Here is a 20,493-nt window from a genome sequence, read left to right as displayed (position 1 = left end):
TCTTCCAGGCCCTGACTCAATTAGCATGTCACTAGTCAGGGCTAATCATAGAATGAGTCACTATTGACTGGTTGGGTCACAATTAACCAACATCTTGCAGTATCTCAAAATCCTGCAATATGAACTATCAGTGATGTCCCCTGTCCTGTAATTTAGGACATAATTTCTCAGTCACCCTATGGCCCTATCAGACATAAGGTGACCCTAGACATAAGACTCCTTGGTGACGCCAGTACAGGAGTACCCCTCATCCTTACAAAGTCTCTGGGTGTCCCGGGTCATTCCGTTACAGCATGTAAAACGTAGGCACCAGGATGGATAAAGATAGCGCTGGCTTAAGTGGGAGGGAGGGTTGTGCAGGGTGCAGTCTTGTGTATGGTAAGGCTATAAATCTTTGGGAACTCAGCATTCTCAAAGATGAAATCGGGATGTCATCAGCTCCTCCTATCCAATCGGAGAACACCTTGTATTCATTGAAAAAGATAAGGCTTCTCCTGAGTGGTGGAGGTGCAGGAGCAAGAAACTCTCTGGATTTGGTGCACAGTAGGGAAGTTTCTTGAGCACCTTCTGGAAAAGTAGTAGGCCACAACAGTGAACTAGAGCTGCCCACTTCCTAGAAATCAAAATAAAGGGGTTGGGGTCTGGAGAAAGGTGGTGGAGATTACAATGCTCCATGACATCTTCAGATGTAACAATAGACACCTGGGACAGAATACAATACAGATGTGCTAATTGGATTGGCTTTGTCTACAGAGATTCAGGTAGGATAAGGCAGTTCAGCAATCAACCGATTGTAACGGGAGTCACTTTGGGCGGGGGTCTTGTGGAAGCCAGCTTACCTTAGAGGGCTCTGGAAACTCCTTGGCCTTCTCCCCTGGCCCTTCCTATGTGCTATGTGTAATTCACCCTTTGACCATTAGGGGCATAGGGTGGCCGAGAACCCCAGTCTGATCTGCACTGCCGCAGAGCCAAAAACAGAGTTGTTGTCAGAAACCATGAATCAGACCGAGACAGAAGTACAGTTAAATCACACTTGTTTAATAATAATAATAATAATAATAAAAAGATCAACAGAGTAAGCGTAGTCAAAACAAAGCCAGAGTTCAGGAACTGAATCAGATAATCAGCCAAGCCAAAGTCAGAGAGCCAGGGATAAATGTAGTAGAACAGCAAGCAGGATCAGGAGCCAGAAGGGATGTCAGCCGAGCAAGTCTTCAACAGGAACATAGGAGAAAGTCTCTGTGATGTTGACCAAGGTGAAGGCAGAGAGCAAGTGAACTAGAAGGCTTAAGTAGGCAGGTGTCATGGAAGACCTTCCAGTATCAGGAGAATCCGGTCCCGGCGCGTGCGCGGTGGTGCACGTTTGCGCGCGCGGCGTGCGTGCGGGAGCGCGCGATGACAGCGTTTGGCGCCAAAACTCCCTATATAAACAGTCTGATCCCTCACCAACTTGCTGTCCAGTCTACAGCGTTTCCCTGAAGAATCCGCACCTGTGTACCTGTTTTATCCCGATTACCTGACCCGGCTTCCTCTGACCTCTCTTGCCTGCAACCTGCCTCTGACCCCGGCTACGTCTGACTACCGCACCTGCTCTACCCTTGGCTCTGCTCTTTACCAACCCGGCCTGAACTTTGACTACCCCTTTGGACTTTGCTCTGGCTTTTGATCTGTCCGTCTGTGTTTGACCCGGCTTGCCTCACCTGCTTGATTCCTGTTCCACAAGTGTTGCACCTCCACTCCAGCTTGCTGCTAGTATCCTGCCAGGACCTTGGTGCTTCATCCTGCTGCCGCTTCCACTCAGCCAACTACTAGGCACTTGTGCCCCTCCGAACTCTTAACCCCCTGTCTGCTCTACCAGGGGCTCCTGAGTCGGAGGCTTACGAGAGGCCGCTCCCTGCACGTCGGGCTCCACCACCAGGTACGTGACAGAAGGACTGACGAGCTTGATCATCAACAGGTGAGTTACTGTGGAGAGATAGTAGCTGGCAATTAGCCGACAGCTGAGCGGCCAGCTCAGAGAAGGAAGGGCTGATCCCAGCCCTGACAGTTGTAGGGGCAGGAGGAAGAGGAGCAGATCAATCCCTCTCTCCTCTCCTGTCTGTGTGGGGGTGAGGGGGACTGTTATTATTGTTAATGCTGGCTTTGGGAAGTGTGAAAAAGAGTGTAACAGACATTCTCAGCTTAGACAACTGCAGCCAGCAACTCTGCTGGTCAGCCATAGTCCAGTCTGGGCCATGTGTCTGGGTTTCAGGCAGTCTGAAAGCCGAATGCAGGATTCCAAACCCGAACTCCAGAGTTACCACCATGGGCCTCTTGGCTGCTTCTCTGATGAATGCTCTCCTTGCCCGGCCAGTCAGATTAGGTGAACGGCCATGCCAGGGCTCCCACATGAGCTGCCTGCCACTCCAGTCGCAGGCCCTGCCTCCTTCTCTAGAACATTCTCCCTAGAGACAGGGGAGGCGCCTCAGAACTAGAGCACAGATGGCCACACCCACTGCTACACTAACCACTCCCAACCCCAGATCAAAACAAGCCGGCCTAGGCTAAAGCACTAGGCCTGCCTAAATGTATCTGTGCTGAGAGTTTAACCTAGAAAAATCCTATTCTAGCACCTACCTTGAAAACCATTTATCATTTTCCTTCCACTTCATCACAATTATGTGCCACTTTGTGTTGGTCTATCACAGAAAATCCCAATAAAATAAATGTATGTTTTTGGTTGTAACATGACAAAATGTGGAAAATTTTGAGGGGTATGAATATTTTTTCAAGGCACCGTATCATGAAGCAACCATTCATTTTATTGTCGCCCTAAATTGCTTCAGTTGACAATAAAGTGTTGCTGTTCTTCTCTTGTAAAACGTTAAAACAAAAACCCACGTAGGACTTTCTTAACCACTTGCCGACCGCCGCATGTATATGTACGTCCACAGAATGGCACGTACAGGCAGATGGGCGTACATGTACGTCCCCGCCTTTCCGCGGGTCGGGGGTCCGATTAGGGTTGCCACCAGGCCCGGACTGGGACAAAAAATAGGCCCGGGCATTTTAGACCTGAGCAGCCCGGGGGGGCAGTATTTTGCGGGGGCGGTTGATGATGGGATGTGGGGTTCCAGGGTTTGTGGATTTGATTACTTTAACTCCGGTTTTGATGGCGGGGTTACTCTAATTCAGGGGCAACCTCTAGGGCATAGTGTGCCGAAAAATGTTTTCAAAGAAATTGAGTGCCAGATACATAAAAAACACACAAGGTATATTTATAAAGTAAATGCTGTAAACCACTTAAATAATAGTAAGAAATCAAACAAGCTTTATAACTGGCTATGTAAATAATGCTTAGTAACTGGCTTTGTGAATACTGAAAAACCCGTTATAAAGCATTAAGCCTTGTACACACCACTATACTGACAGCTCAGGTCAGAGCCCCTGTACTAACAATCCAATGTTAGTACACCGATCTCCCTGCTGATTTATTGTGTTCTGACAGGGGGACGCCCCCCGCCAGAACACTCTGGTCAGTGCTCTCAGCCAGATGGACAGCCAGGTGGGGGAAGGATAGAGCCAGGTGGACTTGAGATAGGGGTACAGCCAGGTGGACAGGAGAGGGGGATGCACCTAGGTGGAGGGATGCAGCCAGGTGGACAGGAGAGGGGAGGTGTCACCAGGTGGACAGGAGAGGGGGTGCAGCCAGGTGGGGGAAGGATGGAGCCAGGTAGACAGGAGAGGTGCAGCCAGGTGGACAGGAGAGGGGAGGTGCAGCCAGGTGGACAGGAGAGGGGAGGTGCAGCCAGGTGGACAGGAGAGGGGAGGTGCAGCCAGGTGGACAGGAGAGGGGAGGTGCAGCTAGGTGGACAGGATATAGCAAAGTGGATATGAGAGGGGGGTGCACCTAGGTGGAGGGATGGAGCCAGGTGGACAGAAGATAGGGGTGCAGCCAGGTGGACAGGAGAGAGGAGATGCCGCCAGGTGGACAGGAGAGGGGAGGTGCCGCCAGGTGGACAGGAGAGGGGAGGTTCCGGCCAGGTGGACAGGAGAGGGGAGGTGCCGCCAGGTGGACAGGAGAGGGGAGGTGCCGCCAGGTGGACAGGAGAGGGGAGGTGCAGTCAGGTGGACAGGAGAGGGGAGGTGCCACCAGGTGGACAGGAGAGGGGAGGTGCCACCAGGTGGACAGGAGAGAGGAGGTGCCACCAGGTGGACAGGAGAGGGGAGGTGCAGCCAGGTGGACAGGAGAGGGGAGGTGCAGCCAGGTGGACAGGAGAGGGGAGGTGCAGCTAGGTGGACAGGATATAGCAAAGTGGATATGAGAGGGGGGTGCACCTAGGTGGAGGGATGGAGCCAGGTGGACAGAAGATAGGGGTGCAGCCAGGTGGACAGGAGAGAGGAGGTGCCACCAGGTGGACAGGAGAGGGGAGGTACCGCCAGGTGGACAGAAGAGGAGAGGTTCCGCCAGGTGGACAGGAGAGGGGAGGTGCCGCCAGGTGGACAGGAGAGGGGAGGTGCAGCCAGGTGGACAGGAGAAGGGAGGTGCAGCCAGGTGGACAGGAGAGAGGAGGTGCAGCTAGGTGGACAGGATATAGCAAAGTGGATATGAGAGGGGGGTGCACCTAGGTGGAGGGATGGAGCCAGGTGGACAGAAGATAGGGGTGCAGCCAGGTGGACAGGAGAGGGGAGGTGCCGCCAGGTGGACAGGAGAGGGGAGGTGCCGCCAGGTGGACAGGAGAGAGGAGGTGCCACCAGGTGGACAGGAGAGCGGAGGTGCCACCAGGTGGACAGGAGAGAGGAGGTGCCGCCAGGTGGACAGGAGAGAGGAGGTGCCGCCAGGTGGACAGGAGAGGGGAGGTGCAGTCAGGTGGACAGGAGAGGGGAGGTGCCACCAGGTGGACAGGAGAGGGGAGGTGCCACCAGGTGGACAGGAGAGAGGAGGTGCCACCAGGTGGACAGGAGAGGGGAGGTGCAGCCAGGTGGACAGGAGAGGGGAGGTGCAGCCAGGTGGACAGGAGAGGGGAGGTGCAGCTAGGTGGACAGGATATAGCAAAGTGGATATGAGAGGGGGGTGCACCTAGGTGGAGGGATGGAGCCAGGTGGACAGAAGATAGGGGTGCAGCCAGGTGGACAGGAGAGGGGAGGTGCCGCCAGGTGGACAGGAGAGGGGAGGTGCCGCCAGGTGGACAGGAGAGAGGAGGTGCCACCAGGTGGACAGGAGAGCGGAGGTGCCACCAGGTGGACAGGAGAGAGGAGGTGCCGCCAGGTGGACAGGAGAGAGGAGGTGCCGCCAGGTGGACAGGAGAAGGGAGGTGCCGCCAGGTGGACAGGAGAGGGGAGGTGCCGCCAGGTGGACAGGAGAGGGGAGGTGCCGCCAGGTGGACAGAAGAGGAGAGGTGCCGCCAGGTGGACAGAAGAGGAGAGGTGCCGCCAGGTGGACAGGAGAGGGGAGGTGCCGCCAGGTGGACAGGAGAGGGGAGGTGCCGCCAGGTGGACAGGAGAGGGGAGGTGCAGCCAGGTGGACAGGAGAGGGGAGGTGCAGCCAGGTGGACAGGAGAGGGGAGGTGCATCCAGGTGGACAGGAGAGGAGAGGTGCAGCCAGGTGGACAGGAGAGGGGAGGTGCCGCCAGGTGGACAGGAGAGGGGAGGTGCAGCCAGGTGGACAGGAGAGGGGAGTATGCCGCCAGGTGGACAGGAGAGGGGAGGTGCCGCCAGGTGGACAGAAGAGGAGAGGTGCCGCCAGGTGGACAGAAGAGGAGAGGTGCCGCCAGGTGGACAGAAGAGGAGAGGTGCAGCCAGGAGGACAGGAGAGGGGAGGTGTGGACAGGAGAGGGAGGTGCAGCCAGGTGGACAGAAGAGGAGAGGTGCCGCCAGGTGGACAGAAGAGGAGAGGTGCCGCCAGGTGGACAGAAGAGGGGAGGTGCAGCCAGGAGGACAGGAGAGGGGAGGTGTGGACAGGAGAGGGAGGTGCAGCCAGGTGGACAGGAGAGGGGAAGTGCAGCCAGGTGGACAGGAGAGGGGAGGTGCAGCCAGGTGGACAGGAGAGGAGAGGTGCAGCCAGGTGGACAGGAGAGGGGAGGTGCAGCCAGGTGGACAGGAGAGGGGAGGTGCAGCCAGGTGGACGGTAGGGGGGAGGTGAAGCCAGGTGGACAGGATATAGCAAAGTGGATAGGAGAGGGTGGTGCACCTAGGGGGAGGGATGGAGCCAGGTGGAAAGGAGGGGGTGCAGCCAAATGGAGGGGGGTCACACACCAGTGATGAGGTCTGACTGGAAGCCCTCATCCCAGCGCTTCCCCCCCACCACCTGGCAAGTTCTTACCTTGGGGCACTTCTTTCAGCTCCATCCACATGCCAGGCAGCGGTAAGCAGTTAGTGTCACCAGTCAAGTACAGAAGACCTCCTCCAGCTCCTCCCACGTTCAGCATATCATTCGGTTCCACCATAGGCGGCCGCAGAACCTTGCTGGCTTTCATGTGCGGGAGGCGGGTCTCGGTGGGTGGTGGTGCACAAGGCCTCTTCCTCTGCTTCCCCGTCCCTCCTCCGTTCCTGGCGTCCTGGTTGCCAGGTGACCGTCGGCCGCGCGAACACCGACTTCCTGTTTAGCGGCGGCCTGGGTTGCCATGGATCGGCTCCTCCCACCACCACCCAGCATATGCGGAAGTCAGCGGCCGGCGTTAGAACGCCGGCGCTGCATGTTAGAACTCGCGGCCGGCTCATCATCCCCCAGACATGCAGCCCGGCGGACCCCGGCCCACCGGGCAAACGCCCGGTCTGCCCTATGGCCAGTCCGGGCCTGGTTGCCACCTTTTCTTCGAGCCAAACCCGAACACTTTAGCGGCACATGGCACGTTTTTTTCCGTAGTATACACAATCTGATAATAAAAGACCTGGAGCACCTTTGGGTGCCTCAAGGACAGTGGTATTGCAGCGCGCTGCGGCAAACAGTGGGTGTGGCCAAACTGCTCTTTCTGACATCGTGGCTCCCCCTCAGTGATGCCAAACCTGCCCCCAGACAGCGGCCCGCATCTCCCGAATGGCAACAGATTTTTGTGTGACTACCTCAGTTACTTGGGGAGCCACGGCCCAATCTAAATAATGTGTCCGGGTTTCAGGCAGACTGAAACCCGGACACAAGATCCCAAACCCGAACTGTGTGGGTGAATCCTGGACAGGTGGCAACCCTAGGTCCGATCGGGACCCAACCCCCCCCCCCCCCCCCCGCTACATGTGGTGGTCGGATTCCCGCGGGGAGCGATCCGGGACGACAGCGCGGCTATTCGTTTATAGCCGCTCCGTCGCGATCGCTCCCCGGAGCTGAAGAACGGGGAGAGCCGTATGTAAACACGGCTTCCCCGTGCTTCACTGTGGCGGCGTATCGATCGAGTGATCCCTTTTATAGGGAGACTCGATCGATGACGTCAGACCTACAGCCACACCCCCTACACTAGTAAACACACACTAGGTGAACCCTAACTCCTACAGCGCCCCCTGTGGTTAACTCCCAAACTGCAACTGTCATTTTCACAATAAACAATGCAATTTAAATGCATTTTTTGCTGTGAAAATGACAATGATCCCAAAAATGTGTCAAAATTGTCCGAAGTGTCCGCCATAATGTCGCAGTCAGGAAAAAAATCGCTGATCGCCGCCATTAGTAGTAAAAAAAAAAAAAATTAATAAAAATGCAATAAAACTATCCCCTATTTTGTAAACGCTATACATTTTGCGCAAACCAATCGATAAACGCTTATTGCGATTTTTTTTTACCAAAAATAGGTAGAAGAATACGTATCGACCTAAACTGAGGAAAAAAAATGTTTTATATATGTTTTTGGGGGATATTTATTATAACAAAAAGTAAAAAAATATTGCATTTTTTTCAAAATTGTCGCTCTATTTTTGTTTATAGCGCAAAAAATAAAAACCGCAGAGGTGATCAAATACCACCAAAAGAAAGCTCTATTTGTGGGGAAAAAAGGACGCCAATTTTGTTTGGGAGCCACGTCGCACGACCGCGCAATTGTCTGTTAAAGCGACGCAGTGCCGAATCGCAAAACCTGCCCTGGGCATTTAGCAACAAAATGGTCCGGGGCTTAAGTGGTTAAACATGTGATGTGTTTCAACATATGCAAATCTTGACCCTTTTTTTAAGCAAACAGACATTATCTATAAGTATTAGGACTGACATGGGGTGGGGCATACTCCTGCAGTTCCTCGTGTGTTCTGTATATTAGAGGTGTACAATGGAATACAGGCTTTATTGCAGCACCTCCAGGGATTTACACATAAGGCATTAGGCTTTCGCAAGATGGATCTGACGTCATCAAAGGGATAGATTATTGTGAAATTGGGGCAACAATAAGAGATAATGACAGGTTTCTGGCGCGGCCCGTCATCTCTTCCTTCTAGAATACAGATATAAAAACCATCCACAGATTACGGATTTATTCCATCCAGACTGCAGACATGAGATTGGCGGGACTGACACTATCGATCCTCCTGGGGGTGCTACTGCTCCAAGTGGTGACTGCAGGTATGTGATTCTATGATAAGGCTACTACAAATATATGATATATTCCACAGTGCTGTGTACAGACAGAACATGGACAGTCTCTGCACCAGAGGAGCTTACACTCTAATGTCCTTCACACTGTCACCGTCTATTATTACACATTTATATAGCTGTGACATATACCGTAGGGCTGTACAGAGAACACTGAGCCAGTGCCTTCAGTCTCTGCACCAGAGGAGCTTACACTCTAATGCCCCCCCCCTCCAAAGTCACACACTATTATTACACATTTATATAGCTCTGACATATACTGTAGTGCTGTACAGAGAACACTGAGCCAATCACATCAGTCTCTGTACCAGAGGAGCTTACACTCTAATGTCCCCCCAAAGCCACACACCATTATTGCTATTATACATTTACAATATATAGCTCTGACATACACCGTAGTGCTGTACAGAGAATACTGAGCCGGTCCCGTCAGTCTCTGTACCAGAGGAGCTTACACTCTAATATCCAAACACCGGTCCAGAGGATACCTACAGGGGTGGCCCCACAAACGCATTTGACCTAACTAGCGATAGTTGGTCTAATCCCAAGGGTAAGTGCACATCTACTAGGGGGGGCACCCTATTTAGGCACATAAGGAGCACAGAATTTTTCATCTACATTTCAAGTCACAGCACTGTGTATGAGACCTTCCACACTGTTCCAATAGCACAAGCACTTTTTTCTTCATTGGGGACTTTTTCCAGCGATTGTTGTTTTTTTAGTGTGTTTTTTTAGTTCTTTAGGCTTCATTTCCATGGACGTTTTTACAGCCACTTTCTTTAGCCTTTTTTTACAGCTTAAAAACGCCTGTTCATGTCATTTTTTTTTTATTTTTATTTTTTATTTGAGCTGGAGCTCAAAAACGTTGCGGTAGCGTTTTTGCGTGTTTTTGAGTGTTCTTTAACATCTGGCGTTTTTACAGCTCTACTCTGGAGCTTCAGAACGCACTGGTCCTGGTTTTTTTTTTTGCAGCTTAAAAACGGCTCAGCCATCTACAGCTCAAAAACGTCATGGTGGGCATGAGGCCATAGACTAACACGGAGAGCTGTTTTTAAGCTGAAAAAAACGCTCAGAAAAGTGGCTGTAAAAACGTCCATGGAAATGAAGCCTTAGGCCCCATACTCACGACCAAACATGTCTGCTGAAACTGGCCCGCAGGCCAGTTTCAGCAGACATGTTTGGTCGTGTGTGGGCGCGAGCGGGCCGAATTCCAGCAAACATTTGCCCGCCGGGCCTTTTCCCAGCAGACAAATATTCCTGGACTTGTTTTAAAACAGCCCGCTGGAATTCAGCCCGCTCGGACATGTACGGTCGTCAGTACAGACCTACCGTACATGTCCAGGCGCCCGCCGTCCCTCGCATGCGTCGAATGACTTCGACGCATGCGTGGAAGCATTTTAAAGGCGGGCCGCCCACGTCGCCGCGTCATTGTCGCGGCGACACCGCGTCATCGACGCGGCGACACCGCGGACACGCCCCGCGTATTGTTTACGCGCGGACTTCTGTACGATGGTGTGTACAACCATCGTACAGAAGCCCTCTGGCAGACATGTATGGTGAAAACGGTCCGACGGACCGCTTTCACCATACATGTTTGTCCGTGTGTACCCGGCCTTAGTGTTTTTTTTGTTTATTTTTTTTGTGTTTCATTATTTTTTTTAATGATTCATTTTTTACTTTGTTGCATGTAGCATTTAGCGCAGTTTATTCTTAATTATTTATATATCATTGGCAGCCTTTACAGATTTACAGAAGCTCAGTGTTGTCTATATAGCTTGATAAAAGCCTGTTGACTAATGCTAAAAGCTTATTTAAAGTTGCAGCTGCCATGAAGGTTCATATTTGATCTCCCAGCGTGGGGTGAAGAGCTTCAACAAAGCTGCCTGAATCCATTAAAACATGTTTTTTTTAGTGCTTAGTAAATGTGAGTATTCACATGAGTCCATGTTGTTGAATTGGGCAATAAAATGTCTCTTTGCTTCTCTAGTGAAAAAGAAGGGTACATGTTCCGCACCCCCGCCGAACATCGAATTCTGTAAAAATATCAAATACTGGTGTAAGGATGACTCTGACTGTAAAGGGACGATGAAGTGCTGCCCCTCCCTCTGCAACTATATGTGTAAAGAGCCTGTATGTAAGTAAAGCACTGCACCCGTGTAACACAAAATTCGACTGACCCTAAACGATGTCTTTATTGTGTATATATTTATACTGTATATATATGGGTTGTATAGGCACTATGCTTGCACACCAACTGAAATGAGAAATCAAAATGAGTGTGGAGGATCCGAAAAAGGAGCAAGAGGGAGCAACCCTCATTCTCTGAGGAGCTGATAACCCCTTCTTATGCCGCGTACACACAATCGGATTTTCCGTCGGAAAAACCTTCAATGAAATTCCACTCAAGCTTGGCTTGCATACACACGGTCAGGCCCCGTACACACGGCCGAGGAACTCGACGTGCCAAGCACGTCGAGTTCCTCGTCGAGTTCTGGGATGAAGCCGCCGAGGAGCTCGGCGGGCCGCCTTCTCCCATAGAACAACGAGAAAATAGAGAACATGTTCTCTATTTTCTCGTCGAGCTCCTCGGCGGCTCCATCGAGCCAAAACTGTACAGACGACAGAGTTTCTCGGCAGAATCCGGGTTTTGACCGAGTTTCTCGGTGAATTCTGCCGAGAAACTCTGTCGTGTGTACGGGGCCTCACACAAAAGTTCTCTGAACTTTCGACCATCAAGAACGCAGTGACGTACAACACTACAACGAGCCGAGAAAATTAAGTTCAATGCTTCCGAGCATGCGTTGAATTGTTTCCGAGCATGGGTCGGAATTTTGCGTGTCGGAATTGCTACAGATTGGAATTTTTTCAATCTGAAAATTTGAGAACCAGCTCTCAAATTTTTGTTGGCGGAAATTCCGACAGGAAAAGTCAGATGGAGCATACACACAGTCGGAATTTCCGACCGCGTGTACTGGGCATAACGTTCATAGACGGAGACAAGCTTTAAAAAAAATCACCCACCAATCACTAGTGAAGTATTCCAGAATCTGGGCTGGCTTCTTTCTTGCAGTCTTTAGTTCACATCATTTATGTAAAGGTTGGTAAATCTTGGGAGAAAGTTGTGTGACACTTGGGTGAAAACATGGATAAATAAGCCCCTAAGAGTGAATAAATATTGATAAAAAAAAAAACATGAATATGTAACTAAAGCCGCGTACACACGGTCGGAATTTCCGACGGTCTTAGATAGAGAGTAGGTTCTCTATTTTTCCGTTGGAAATTTCGACTGAGTTTTGCCCGGTCAAAAGTTTGACCATGTGTACGTGGCATAATAGTCCAAAATATGAAGAGGATACTACATAGAGTAGCATGGAAACACTACTTGGCATAACAAGCACGAGGCCCAGCTCTTGATACACTTCGTCCTCCGCCATTTAGCTCCCCCATCCATTGCCACAACCTTTCACCACTTATAGCATGCAGGAACTGTACACTATGTGGCCCATAGTTTGTGGACCCCTGACCATCACGCATATATAAACTTGTTGGACATTTCATTCCAGAACCATGGCTATTACTATAGAGTTGACCCCCATTCACTACTATAATACCCTCCACTGTTCTTGGAAGACTATCCACAAGATTTTGGAGAGGATCTGTGGCAATGTATTCCCATTTGTAATGTCATGTGTTTAGTAGGGTTAAGATCCAAAGGCATTTGTTAGGGTTATATCACAGGGCTAAAGTCCAAAGGTGTTCAGTATATTTGAGGTCCAAAAGTGTTAAGGTAGGCTTGAGGTCCAAAGGTGTTCAGTAGGCTTGAGGTCCAAACGTTTTCGGTAAGGTTGGGGTCCAAAGGTGTTTAGTAGGGTTGAGGTCCAAAGGTGTTCACTGTTCAGTAGGGTTGGGATCCAAAGGTGTTTAGTAGGGTTGAGATCTAAAGGCATTCGTACGGGTTGAGGTCAACAGGGTTGAGGTGCCACAGGGTTCAAGTCCAAAGGTGTTCAGTAGGGTTCAGGCACAAAGGGCTTCAGTAGGGTTGAGGTGCCACAGGGTTCAAGTCCAAAGGTGTTCAGTAGGTTTCAGGCACAAAGGGCTTCAGTAGGGTTGAGGTCCAAAAGTGTTAAAGTAAGGTTGAGGTCCAATGGTATTCAGTAAGGTTGAGGTCCAAAGGTGTTCAGTAGGGTTGAGGTCCAAAGGCGTTCATTAGATTTGCGCTCCAAAGATGTACCTTAAGGTTGAAGCCCAAATAAGTTCAGTAGGGTTGAGGTACAAAGGAGTCGGACTTCAGTAGGGTTGAGGTACAAAGGACTTTAGTAGGGTTTTGCGGTCCAAAGGAATTCAGTAGGGTTGCAGTCCAAAGGAGTTCCGTAGGGTAGAGGTCCAAAGGAGTTTAGTAAGGTTGAGGTCCAAATGTGTTCAGTAGGGTTGAGGTCCAAACGTGTTTAGGTCAGGGACCTGTGCAGAACATTTGATTTCCTCTACACCAGTGGAGCTGGCTTTGTGCACAGGGGCACAGTCATGCTGGAACAAAAAGATCAGATTAACATGTACAACAGAATTAGAATCAGAAGAAAGACTTCCTCCACTTTACCTACTCTGTTCAGAGGCTGCATGGAGATTCAATAAGAGAGACAATCTTAACGCAAACGTGGTCTACTGTGCTTTCTTTGGAAGACCCATTATGCTGTGTGAATCCACGAGTGACCCCATTGTTTGACCTGGTGACCATTGTCTTGGCACAATCTTTTGGTGGGGGCACCTGTTTTGGTGACAACTGTCTAAGATGAGAATTTCCCTTACTTTACAGCAGGGATAGGCAACCTCGGCCCTCCAGTAGTTTTGAAACTACAAGTCCCATGAGACATTGCAAGACCCTGACAATCACAGGCATGACTCCTAGAGGCAGAGGCATGATGGGATTTGTAGTTTCACCACAGCTGGAGGGCCGAGGTTGCTTAAACCTGCTTTACAGGGATCTCCTCTTACTCTGCAACAGGAAGTAAGGGGAGATCTCCCCAATGGTACACAGGCAACAAAAACCTGAGATGAGACGTTAAACTTTCCCACTCCATCCAAAACTAAAAAAGTGTTAGTTTTAGTGAAATTCAAATGATATTGGGTCACTTTTATCAAAGCTTTTTAACCCCTTCCCACCCGTAGGACATCGTATGGCGTCCTGAACTTGAAGTGAAGAAATCGGGATGACGCCTGCAGCTACAGGTATCATCCCGGTATCTTTCTTTTCAGCCGACAGTTCCCGTGAACGTTATAGCGAGAGCAATAATTCTAGCGCTAGACCTTCTCTGTAACTCAAAGCTGCTAAACTATGAAGAATTTTAAAGCATTTTCTATGGAGATGTTCAATTATCATAGTTTTGGCGCCACTCCACAAGCGTGCGCAGTTTTAACCACTTGCTTACTGGGCACTTAAACCCCCCTCCTGCCCAGAACAATTTTCAGCTTTCAGCGCTCTCACTCTTTGAATGACAAATGCGCGGTCATACAACACTTTACCCAAATGGAGCTTTATTTTGGTGGTATTTGATCACCTTTTTTTTTGTTAAAAAAATAAAAAAAAGACCAAATAAAAAAAAATAAACAGGTAATTTTTCTCCTTCATTGATGTACGCTGATGAGGCTGCACTGATGGGGCACCGATAGGCTGCTCTGATGAGCTGCACTGATGGGCATCGATAAGGCGGCACTGGTGGGCACTGATAGGCGGCACTGGTGGGCACTGAAATGTGACACTGAGAGGTGGCACTGATGGCTGGCACTAAAAAGCATTGATAGGTGGCACTGGTGGGCACTGAGAATTGACACTAATAGGTGGCACTGATAGGTGGCAGTGATGGGCACTGATGGGTGGCAATGATGGGCACTGATCAGCACTGGTAGGTGAGACTGATAGGCAGCACTGCTTGGTGGCACTGACTGGCACCACCGGTGGGCATTGATAGGTGGCAGTGATGGGCACTGATAGGTGGCACTTCATTTTACTGTGGTCACTGTGGGCACTGGCAGGGAGCACTGGCAGGCGGTACTGGTGGGCACTATTGAGGCTGATGTGCCTCTTCCACTGGGGACCCTCACACAAGAGCCAGTGATCTGCTTTTTTTCTTCTGTCAGAGTGAGGATAAAAAAAAATCCCGAAAAAATTCCTGAGCTTTGTTTACACGTGATAAGCTGTCATTGGCTGACAGCTGATCACATGGTAAGGGGCCAAGATCGATCCCGAGTCTTAGTGACTCAGTGATCATCCGAGTCTCAGTGACTCGGTAATCACAGCGCTCGCCGCTCACCCTGCAGGGGCCCGTGCAAAGGGGAGGACGTCTATTGACGGCCTCCCGGCAATTGGGGTCCGCGCCGTAGCAGTCATTCAGCTATAGGGCGGACGCCTAGTGGTTAAAGTGTGACATGTTATATATACAGTATGGGCTAGATTCAGGTAGGGGGACGTAAGTTTATGCGGGCGTAGCGTATCCTATTTACGCTACGCCTCCGCAACTTAGAAGGGCAAGTGCAGTATTCACAAAGCACTTGCTCCGTATGTTGCGGCGGCATAGCGTAAATCTGCCGGCGTAAGCGCGCCGAATTCAAATTGTCAAGAGGTGGGCGTGTTTTATGTAAATAAAACATGACCCCACGTAAATGACGTTTCTCACGAACGTATCCCAGTGCGCATGCTCCTAATCACGTCGCAAATAGTCAATGCTTTTGACGTGAACGTAATTTACGCAAAGCCCTATTCGCGCACGACTTACGCAAACGACGTAAAATTTTCAAAATTCGACGCGTGAACGACGTCCATACTTAACATTGGCTATGCCTCATATAGGAGAAGTAACGTTACGCCGGAAAAAGCCTTACGCAAATTACGTAAAAAAATCCGCCAGGCGCACGTACGTTTCTGAATCGGCGTATCCAGCTCATTTGCATATTCTACGCTGAAATCGGCCGGCAGCGCCACCTAGCGGCCAGCGTAAATATGCAACTAAGATACGACGGCGTAAGAGACTTACGCCAGTCGGATCTTAGCCTAATTTCGGCGTATCTTGCTTTCTGAATACAGAAAGAAGATACGCCGGCGCAGCTTTGAATTTACGTGGCGTATCTATTGATACGCCGCGTAAATTCTTGCTGAATCTAGCCCTATATATATATATATATATATATATATATATATATATATGTATGTGTGTGTGTGTGTGTGTGTGTGTGTGTGTGTGTTTAGGTGTTCTGAGTAATTTTCTAACAAAAAAAAAAAGATAATGTTTACATGTAGGAAAGAAATGTCAGAATTGGCCCGGTAGTGAAGTGGTTAACCACTTGCCGCCCGCCAATGACAGATTGACGGCGGCAAAGTGGTTGTAGAATCCTGACTGGACGTCATATGACGTCCTCAGGATTCTGAGCCGCTGCGCGCCCCCGGGGGCGCGCATCGCGGCGATCGTTGTTGCGGGGTGTCAGTCTGACACCCCGCAACACCGAGACTCTCACGGAGACTCTTTACCACGTGATCAGCTGTGTCGAATCACGGCTGATCACGATGTAAACAGGAAGAGCCGTTGATGGCTCTTCCTCACTCGCGTCTGACAGACGCGAGTAGAGGAGAGCCGATCGGCGGCTCTCCTGACAGGGGGGGTTCGCGCTGATTGTTTATCAGCGCAGCCCCCCCTCGGATCGCCACATGGACCACCAGGGAAGGGCATATAAAAAAAAAGTCTGTAAAAAAAAAAAGCTGCAAAAAAAAAAAAAATGGGCACTGACTGGCAACATAGGTAAATCAGTGCCGCCCCAGTGTCCATCAGTGCCACCCCACATTGTCCATCAGTGCCACCCTACAGTGTCCATCAGTGCCACCCTACAGTGTCCATCAGTGCCACCCTACAGTGCCCATCCATGCCCAGTGCCCACCTATCAGTGCCCATCTGTGCCACCCATAACTAGCCATCAGTGCCACCCATAAGTGCCGCCAATGAGTGCCCATCTGTGCCGCCTATGAGTGCCCAGTGCCGCCCATGAGTGCCCATCAGTGCCGCCCATGAGTGCCCATCAGTGCCGCCTATGTGTGCCCATCAGTGCCGCCTATGTGTGCCCATCAGTGCCGCCTATGTGTGCCCATCAGTGCCGCATACAAGCGCCGCCAATCAGTGCCACCTCATCTGTGCCCGTCAGTACTACCTCATCGATGTCCATCAGTGCCATCTCATCGGTGCCCATCAGTGCCGCCATATCAGTGCCCGTAATTGAAAGAGAAAACGTACTTATTTACCAAAAAATTAACAGAAAAAAATAAAAAACGTATTTTTTTTCAAAATGTTCAGTCTTTTTTTAGTTGTTGCGCAAAAAAAAAAAAATCGCAGAGGTGATCAAATACCACCAAAAGAAAGCTCTATTTGTGGGGAAAAATATACGCCAATTTTGTTTGGGTACAGTGTAGCACGACCGCGCAATTGCCATTCAAAGTGCGACAGTGCTGAAAGCTGAAAATTGGCTTGGGCGGGAAGGTGTATACGTGCCTGGTATGGAAGTGGTTAAAGAATTATGGCTTTTTTTTTCTGATCTGGAAGTGTCACCAAAATAAAGACTGAAAATGTCACATGATAACTACCAAGAAACGCTCTGTGCATTCCCTATTCTCAGTATAGACAGTTATTGCTGCTGTACGTATTAATGTGAGTTAGGGACCTTAGATTGTAAGCTCCTTGAGGGCCGGGCCTGATGTGAATGTACAATAAGTATGTAAATTGACAACACTATATAAGTACATGTAGTAATAATAATAATGATGATAAATGTGTTTTTTTCCTGCAGTGGAGGTGAAACCGGGCACCTGTCCCGTGGCTATGACCTTTGCACCATGTAAGCTCCCCATCCCCAGGACTTGTCGCGCAGACTCGGATTGTTTCGGGACAAAGAAGTGCTGTAACTTTGGCTGTTCTATTAGTTGCCAGGAACCCACCGGTAAGTGGATGACTGTGATCAGATATTAAGTGGCCCGGTACAGACCAGATCTCATCCAAATGTGAGGGTGGTACTGTCAGTATTGCCCCTAGGAGCCAATAATCTGATCCTCCCCATCAACATTGTTTATAAACATTGATCAGACGGGAGATAGAGAAATACAAAGTAAAGTTGCTTATAAAAATTGTTTAGACGGGAGATAGATAGATACAAAATAACATTGTTTATAAACCTTGAACAGATGGGATGGCAGCATACATTTTTGGGACATCAGGTCACCCTTTTGAGGTTAAGGCCCATGGGCCGTACTCCATCAGGGGTCCACTTGCTCAGTGAGGGGATCTGTCTGCTGATCCTCCTCTGAGCAGGCGGATAGGTGGTCCGTGTCTGCTCCGCTTATGCAGAGTAGACACAGACACAGCCTGCTCTCCTCTATGGGCAATTGGATCATTAATAGACATGTGCACTGCCAAAAAATTCGTTTTTTTCGTTTATGTTATTTTCGTTTTTTTTATTTTTTCGTAAATTCGGGAAATTCGAAAAATATTTTTTTTCCGTTTTTGTTTCATTCGTTTTTTTTATTTTTTCGGAAATTCGTAAATTTTGAAAAAAAAATTTTTTTTTTCGTTTTTTTGCTTTTTTCGTAAATTCGGGAAATTTTCGGATTTCCGAAAAAGCAAAAAAACGAATGAAACGAAAAAAAAACGAATGAAACGAAAAAAACGAATGAAACGAAAAAAAAAAAAGAATTTTCGGAAATTCGGAAAAATTTCTAATTTTTTCAATTTTCGTAATTTCGAAATTTTGTATTTTCGAAATTTCGTATTTTCGTAATTTCGTATTTCGAATTTTTCAGTTTTCGAATTTTTCAATTTTTGAATTTCAAATTTTTCAATTTTCGAAATGTTGATTTTTGACATTTCGAATTTTTCAATTTTCGAAATTTCGAATTTCGAATTTTTCCATTTTCAAATTTCGAATTTTTCAATTTTCGAAATTTCGAAATGTCATATTTTCGTAATTTCGTATTTCGAATTTTTCAGTTTTCTAATTTTCTAATTTTCTAATTTTTCAGTTTTCGAAATTTCGAATTTCGAATTTTTCGAAATTTCGAATTTTTGAATTTCAAATTTTTCAATTTTCGAAATTTCGAAATACGAAAATTCGGAAATACGAAAATATTCGGAAATACGAAAATTCGGAAATACGAAAATTCAAAATTTCGAAAATTGAAACATTGAAAATTCGAAAATTGAAAAATTCGAAAATTGAAAAATTCGAAAATTGAAAAATTCGAAAATTGAAAAATTCGAAAATTGAAAAATTCGAAAATTCGAAAATTAAAAAATTCGAAAATTGAAAAATTCGAAAATTGAAAAATTCGAAAATTCGAAAATTGAAAAATTCGAAAATTGAAAAATTCGAAAATTAAAAAATTCGAAAATTGAAAAATTCGAAAATTGAAAAATTCGAAAATTCGAAAATTGAAAAATTCGAAAATTGAAAAATTCGAAAATTGAAAAATTCGAAAATTCGAAAATTGAAAAATTCGAAAATTGAAAAATTCGAAAATTGAAAAATTCGAAAATTCGAAAATTCGAAAATTGAAAAATTCGAAAATTGAAAAATTCGAAATTCGAAAATTGAAAAATTGAAAAATTCGAAAATTCGAAAATTCGAAAATTGAAAAATTCGAAAATTGAAAAATTCGAAAATTCGAAAATTGAAAAATTCGAAAATTGAAAAATTCGAAAATTCAAAAATTCGAAAATTCGAAATTTCGAAAAATTTTCGGATTTCCGAATTTCCGAAAATCCGAATTTCCGAAATTCGTAAAAAAAAACGGAAATACGAAAATTCGTAAATTCGAATTTTCGGAAATACGAAAATTCGTAAATTCGTAAATTCAAAATTTTCGGAAGTCCGAAAATTCGTAAATACGAAAATTCGTAATTCACGAATTTCCGAATTTTCGTAAAAAAACGAATTAGAAACAGAACGAATTGCACATGTCTAATTGGATGTAAACAAACCCTGACTGCCATCTGATCCTCCCAGATGGAGGGTAACAGAACCCCATCCATTCATTTTTAGCAGATTAGATGTAGGTGGGTGTAAACAGACACATGTCCACTTACACCCGACACTCCATAGAGGAGAATGGAGGGTCATATCGGGTCCTCCCGCAAAGTGGACAGGACCACTAGTGTGAAAGAGACCTAAGAAAACAGATAAGCTGACCCTACACATTGCTGTTATGGTTTCTGTGTCTGCTGACATTGTTTGATGTTCTGCTAATATGGATTTTCTTTCTCCATCCAGAGACAAAGCCAGGAACGTGTCCCAGATTTCCAGTAGGCATCGTCCCCTGCTCTCTGCAGAATATACCCAAGGAGCCTCGTCAATGCTACACTGATAAGCATTGTACAGGCAAAAAGAAGTGCTGCTCCTCCGGCTGCCGGTATATATGCGCATACCCTATAGGTAAGAGGTCCAGGACTGATACGACGTCCACTTTCCAGAGTCCAAAAGTCATCCCTCCTGCTTCCAAAGACACCCTTTTAATCATATAATACAACTTTTTTAACAAGTTGGTTGCAGGAGAAGATTAAAGTGGTTGTAAAGCTTTGTTTAAAAACAAAAAACAAACATATCGGGCCATATTCTCAGTGAAGTTACGATGGAGTAAGTCAGATACTCCATCGTAACTCCCTTTTTTGGCCCGTGTATCTATGCTCCTGATTCTCAGAATCATTTTTGCATAGATACACTTAAGATCCGCCATCTGTAAGTCACTTACACTGGCGGATCTTAAATGCAATGACGCCGGCCGCCGCTAGATGGCATTTACGTGAAGGAGTCATTTGCATATGCAAATGATCCTTCTACGCCGATTCCCGAACGAGTTAGCGTCGCGTAACCGTCGCTAACGTCGTTTGCGTAAGCGGAAATTTAGTCCTGCTATATGAGGGGTAAGT

At 47.7% G+C, this 20,493-nt stretch overlaps 1 protein-coding gene across 1 annotated transcript; it reads left to right on the top strand.

Annotated features, from left to right (window-relative positions):
* The first annotated feature begins 8,156 nt into the window (after nt 1–8,156).
* LOC120935974 (WAP four-disulfide core domain protein 5-like) lies at nt 8,157–20,103 on the top strand. Its single transcript, XM_040348025.1, has 4 exons — nt 8,157–8,515; nt 10,533–10,679; nt 17,366–17,515; nt 19,838–20,103. Exons 1-4 carry the CDS (start codon nt 8,449–8,451, stop codon nt 20,086–20,088), a joined length of 615 nt encoding a protein of 204 aa, XP_040203959.1. The 5' UTR covers nt 8,157–8,448; the 3' UTR covers nt 20,089–20,103.
* The last annotated feature ends 390 nt before the right edge of the window (nt 20,104–20,493 follow it).

Source organism: Rana temporaria, chromosome 4 (assembly GCF_905171775.1).
Source record: "Rana temporaria chromosome 4, aRanTem1.1, whole genome shotgun sequence".
In the NCBI taxonomy this organism is placed as follows: domain Eukaryota; kingdom Metazoa; phylum Chordata; class Amphibia; order Anura; family Ranidae; genus Rana; species Rana temporaria.
The sequence above is the reverse complement of the archived record's forward strand: the minus strand, read 5'-3'. Positions and strand labels throughout refer to the sequence as shown.